This window comes from Pseudophryne corroboree, chromosome 6 (assembly GCF_028390025.1).
Source record: "Pseudophryne corroboree isolate aPseCor3 chromosome 6, aPseCor3.hap2, whole genome shotgun sequence".
Taxonomy (NCBI): Eukaryota; Metazoa; Chordata; class Amphibia; order Anura; family Myobatrachidae; genus Pseudophryne; species Pseudophryne corroboree.
The window spans coordinates 152802358-152807968 of NC_086449.1; the positions used below are offsets into that span (position 1 = coordinate 152802358).

Genomic DNA, 5611 nt, shown 5'->3' on the forward strand with positions numbered 1-5611 from the left:
GGAGCCGATGTGGGTGGCTCTCTGCCACTGTGGGCAAGGGAGACAGCGATGGCCTGGAGCCCTTGCAAGATGTTATTTGCAAGGCTTTGGAATGAGGAGGCAAGTTGTTCTTGGCCCTGCCTGATCTCTGCCAGACGTTGGCAGAGTTGAGCAACACCTTGCTCAACACTGGTTCGGTGCTCAGTGAGCCGGACAGCTATCTGGCTTACCTCCCGGATGACCCCGTCTTGAAACGTATTTAGGCTCTCACCATACCTAGCAATTTCAAGCAGGATCTCCGGGATAGCAGAGGGTTGGGTGGGGGGGCCAGTAGGAACCTGCAGAGGTGGGATTTGTTGGCCCACACTGCCAGACCCACTAGGTCCCTCCACCTCAGCCTCAACCACATAACCGTCCTGTGACTCAAACTGATCACCCCCCTGTGCTGTGTTTTGTGGCAAGCAAATAGAAGAATGTGTGGGGAAAAAGTTGGATACAAAATTAGTTTTTTAATATAAATACAGTTAAAATTTCAGACAAATACATGTGTAAACTTACCTTCCAAGTCATGTCCCGTCAGGATCTCAGGCAGGTCCGTGTCCATATGAGACACCCCTTGGCCCTCCTCATAACTGACACAGTCCATCGCCATCTCCTCCAAGTCAGTAAACTCCACAGCGACAGGTGGTCCTCCACCTGTAGCCCTTGAGGCATTCCACTCCGCAGCCCTCTTTGCCTTCAGGCAGGATTTGAAGTCGGCCCACCTACATATGTATTGTGAAAGAGGGACAAAGTAGAGTCTTATTATGTGTCTAAGCAAATATATAGGACACGTGTTCTGCTTGTGTTTGCTAGACATAACATCACATGTAACTACATTTTTTAGTCAACTTAGCACAGAAAAAGGACTGTCAAGATGCACTTACCGTCGTCTCACTTCCTGCGATTTTCTGACGACAGAGCCAACTTCATTCACAGAATGCGTGATGTCTCTCCAGATGCGATCTTTTGTAGCAGCCCCCATGTTTTTTGGCCTCTATGTATTTTGGACATGGCCTGCGTGACCAAGACACGCAACTCCCTCTTAGTGAATGCAGGCTGTCTTTTCTTCCGTCTGGAGGTAGCCTGTGAGGTTTCTTCTTGTTGGTCATCACCATCTTCCTCCTCACTAGCAGCTTCTGTCTGTTGTGTTTGTGTGGCTAAAGCCAATTCTCCCTCAGTTTGGTCACTAAGTGTGTGTGGCAGGGTATCCCCACTCAATTGTTGGGGTTCAGAAGCAGACATTTGCAGAGTACTAGGTCCTGCCTCTTCAACATCCGCAGAGGCGTATTCCAACATGCGCCTTTGGCAATCTAGGCGTTTTTTCTGCAATGCCATCTGCTGCTCTGCAATGCGGTCCATCTCTGCTGCGATTTGCTCACGAGAAGCCATGTTTGCGATGACGTGTGTACGCCGAGGTGTGTGCTTATTTATACCTACGTGCGTCGCGTTAATTCACACAGGTGTACAATGTTAATCTGGTTAATGATTGCACTGCTTATTTAAGGGCCTACTTTGCACGCTGTGAGTGTAGGTAGTTTGGAGTTTCTTTCACTGTTGAGTTTGTTGGCTTGTGCGTGAAGGTGCTATTGGAATTTTCAGAGTGAGTAATTGTCAAGCATACATTTGTCCTTTCGTTTGCGTTTAGAATATAGACAGTGTAGCATTTTGTCTGCGAATTTACGTTTGTGAGTATTCTGGAATTCGTCTTGTTGTTCATTTTTTGTTTTTTAAGTTTTTATTTTATGTTGATTGTTTGTTATTATTTTTTACACATATATATTTTGCTAGTCCATTTTTGCAAATAAACCTGTGCTTCATTGATTTTACTGTCATTTTTGGTCTCTTGTAGGAGAATTGGTTTGGGTGTCGTAACCCTCGTCTATTATTTAAAATTTGTGTGCTATCTAACACAAATTGTTCATTTCTTTATTTTGGATCAGGTAAGTTCCCTGGGCCTGTGTTGGTGCCTGTTTGTGTTAATGGTCTGTATGTTGTTTTTGACTGTCATTTTTGGTCTCTTGTAGGAGAATTGGTTTGGGTGACGTAACCCTAGTCTATTATTTTACATTTGTGTGCTATCTAACACAAATTGTTCATTTCTTTATTTTGGATCAGGTAAGTTCCCTGGGCCTGTGTTGGTGCCTGTTTGTGTTAATGGTCTGTATGTTGTTTTTGACTGTCATTTTTGGTCTCTTGTAGGAGAATTGGTTTGGGTGACGTAACCCTAGTCTATTAATTTTAATTTGTGTGCTATCTAACACAAATTGTTCATTTCTTTTTTTTGGATCAGGTAAGTGCCCTTGGCCTGTGTTGGTGCCTGTTTGTGTTTGTTCAAAGTGTTTTGATTATGTTTGTTTTCCATCTTGATACTAAATGTTATGTTTTTTTACCAGGATTGATCAGCAAAGTAGTGTTGTTCTTGGCTGGACTAGCTACTAAAGGGCTAACTTTTTGGTTGTTTTATTAAAATATTTTTAACCAATTAGTCATAATTTTTTAGTAGGTGTTTGTGATGTGTTTGATGCTCTGAGTTTTTATTTATTAATATTTTTAACAATTTCAATTTAACATATGTAGCTTTCATAAAAAAAATAATTTTTATTTTCTTTTTTGTTATAATATTCATTTTGTTCCTGAATTGAACCCAGAAAAAATGTCTTACGCTCCTGCAGTAAGTTGACACCCCCTTTTTTTAAAAATTTTTTGGTTGTATATTTTTTGGACTTTGTTTTTGTCTTATTCAACATAATTTTTTTTGTTTTAAAAAGTGTGTGATGTCAATATTTATCGCAGCCGAAGCCCTACCTCCCCAACCCACGCCAGCACTCCCACCCCAACCGCCAGCCCCACAACCACAACCGGCTCCTCATCAACCAAGGCAACGGAGGCGTGCTAGGCCACCAATTTTCCGACCCCGTGTCCTACTTTTTGGGATGCCAGATGATGTGGTTGTACGTAGATACAGGCTGCCACCACATCTAATCCTAGACACTCTCTCCATAATAGAGAGTGATCTGGAGTCTGAAATTCGGTATCCTACAGCAATACCACCATTGACACAATTCCTTGCTGTGTTACATTTTTTGGCTACAGGCTCTTATCAGCATGTGGTAGGAGACCTGGTTGGCATGTCGCAGGGCCAGTTCAGTAAGGTCCTGTGGCGTGTCTGCCAGGCTTTCCTAAAGCGTGTGAAGCAATTTATTGCTATGCCTTTGGATGTTGGTGCCCTAGATGTGGTGAAGCGGCAATTTGAGGAAGGTGGTAGTCGCTTCCCACATGTTATTGGGGTTGTGGATGGCACACATGTAGCTATTCAGCCACCAAAACATAATGAAGAAATTTATAGAAACAGGAAACTGTTTCATTCTCTGAATGTAATGGTTGTTTGTGGGCCATCCCTCCAGATCCTTTCCCTGAATGCAAAGTTTACTGGAAGTTCCCATGATGCGTATGTCATTAGACAATCAGGGATATGGCACAGATTAAGATCAAGTCAACGAGCAGACATGTGGTTATTGGGTGAGTTGTTGCACATATTTCTTTCCAAAATTTATAATTTAAACAAAATATACTATTTCTAATTTTGGTTTATCATCAAACAGGAGACCGTGGATATCCTTGCACCCCCTGGCTCATGACTCCTTACCGTAATCCCAGGCCAGGACCACAGACGGCATTTAACTCCGCGCTTACTGCCACTAGGCAGCTGGTGGAGCGCACAATTGGGGTCCTTAAAGGGCGGTTTCGTGTGCTCCACCGCACTGGTGGCGACATCATGTATTCGCCGGAGATGGCAAGTAAACTAGTGGTTCTGTGCGCTATACTACACAATATCGCGGTAAGGAGTAGCGTAGAGCTTCCTCAGACAGAGGAATTGCCTGATGAGGAGCCAGGGGTTGTTCGACACTTCGGTGGGGGGAGTGTTACACGGAGGGGGAGCCAAGTCAGGGCAAGCATTGTTGCGGAATATTTCAGGTATAGTGTTTTTATATTATCTGTTTTAACCAAATTAAAAGCACAGTATGCTTATGTATTATTTGTAATGTTGACATTTTGTTTGATATTGTAAGGTCATTGTGTAATGCTTTTGGTGTGTTGGAATGTGTAATATTTTTTATACTAAAAATCCGTTAACACGTTAAGCTTACAATTTTAGATTAGAAATTAAAATAATGTGATGTTGCTAAATAGTGTCCTTATTTGTTTTATATCCTAAAATCCTGATTATTTAAACAAACACACAAACAAATGAAATTGAATGTTGCCCACTTTGTGACTGTCCAGCTGAATGATCACACAAACTGTGGTGAGTACACAGATATTTTTAGATTTTTTGACAAAACTGTGTGTCTCTGTGTCTGTGTTTGTGTTGTTGTTTTTTTTTTTTAATGTTAAAAATTTGCTTCTGCGAATGCGTATTTCCGCTCGTGCGAAATAACACTCTGCTCTTCACAGCATTGCAAAGATCAATAAAGTTATTAGAAATGACAACATAGAATTTTGACCAATCACATGCTAACAGACACTATAAATATATGCCCAAATAAGGAAAACGCCATTGCCATGATGCGTGCTGCACCTTTCACCAGGCGGGAGCTCCGCGTCCTGGTTGCGGTGATGGACCGCCGCGTAGGCCGCGTTGGGCGCTTCATCCCAAATCGGGTTAAGCGCGAGGCCTACGCGGAGGTCCACCGCCTGCTGCGGACTCGCGTCCGCAGCAGGCGGACAATCATCCAACTGGAGAGGAGATGGAGTGATCTCCGCAGGAGGACTCCAGAGCTGTTGGCGGAGATCCGCCAGCAAATACGGGCAATGCATACACGAAGTAAGTTACATTACATAAGATTATTAGCAAAAATTGTGCAAATTTACACTAAGTGGTAGGCTAATTGCAACGCTGAGTGTCCATTTTTTCAAAATAGGACAGTGTGTGTGGTTAGGGCAAACAGTACTGACTGTAGCAAAGTGTCACCAAACAAGTGCATGTTTTCCAGAATTAATAACCAGGCAGGAAACTGTACCCAAATACTTGATCAGTGCTGTCTATATAATAAGGTGCCTTGAATAGTGATCTGGTGATGTTGCCTAGACCAATCAATATGACTCAATGGAATAGATTAAGGAATGAGCTTCAAATTAAAAGTTTGGACTCATTTTGTTTGCTGTGGGCAACATGAAGAGGTTTTTAAAATGTGTATTTTTAAATAAAAAAAACACTGTCTTTTACATGGAACAGAACAGTGAAATTTCTAATTGTTTAGTATGTAATTTAACATGCTAACTAAATTTTGTCAAAAATATCATTATAGGACGACAACAACGGCAGACCTCTCAGCCCCCTTCCAAGTCCCCCTCCCCTTCTCACTCCCCCTCCCCTTCCCAGTCCCACTCCCCTTCCCAGTCCCCCTCCCCTTCCCAGTCCCCCTCAGCTTCCCAGTCCCCCTCAGCTTCCCAGTCCCCCTCAGCTTCCCAGGCCCACTCCACTTTCCACTCCCCTTCTCACCCCACCTCTCCATCTCTTTCTGTGACCCCTTCTCCTCCTTCCCATACCCCTTCTCCTTCAACTTTAAACTCACCTTCTCAGCCCCCC

General features: G+C 43.1%; 1 protein-coding gene across 1 annotated transcript; it reads left to right on the forward strand.

The window, feature by feature from the left end:
- The first annotated feature begins 2825 nt into the window (after positions 1-2825).
- LOC134934513 (putative nuclease HARBI1) lies at positions 2826-4090 on the forward strand. The gene is made up of 2 exons (XM_063929942.1): positions 2826-3540; positions 3624-4090. The coding sequence occupies exons 1-2, from the start codon at positions 2955-2957 to the stop codon at positions 4088-4090; spliced, it is 1053 nt and encodes a 350-aa protein (XP_063786012.1). The 5' UTR covers positions 2826-2954.
- The last annotated feature ends 1521 nt before the right edge of the window (positions 4091-5611 follow it).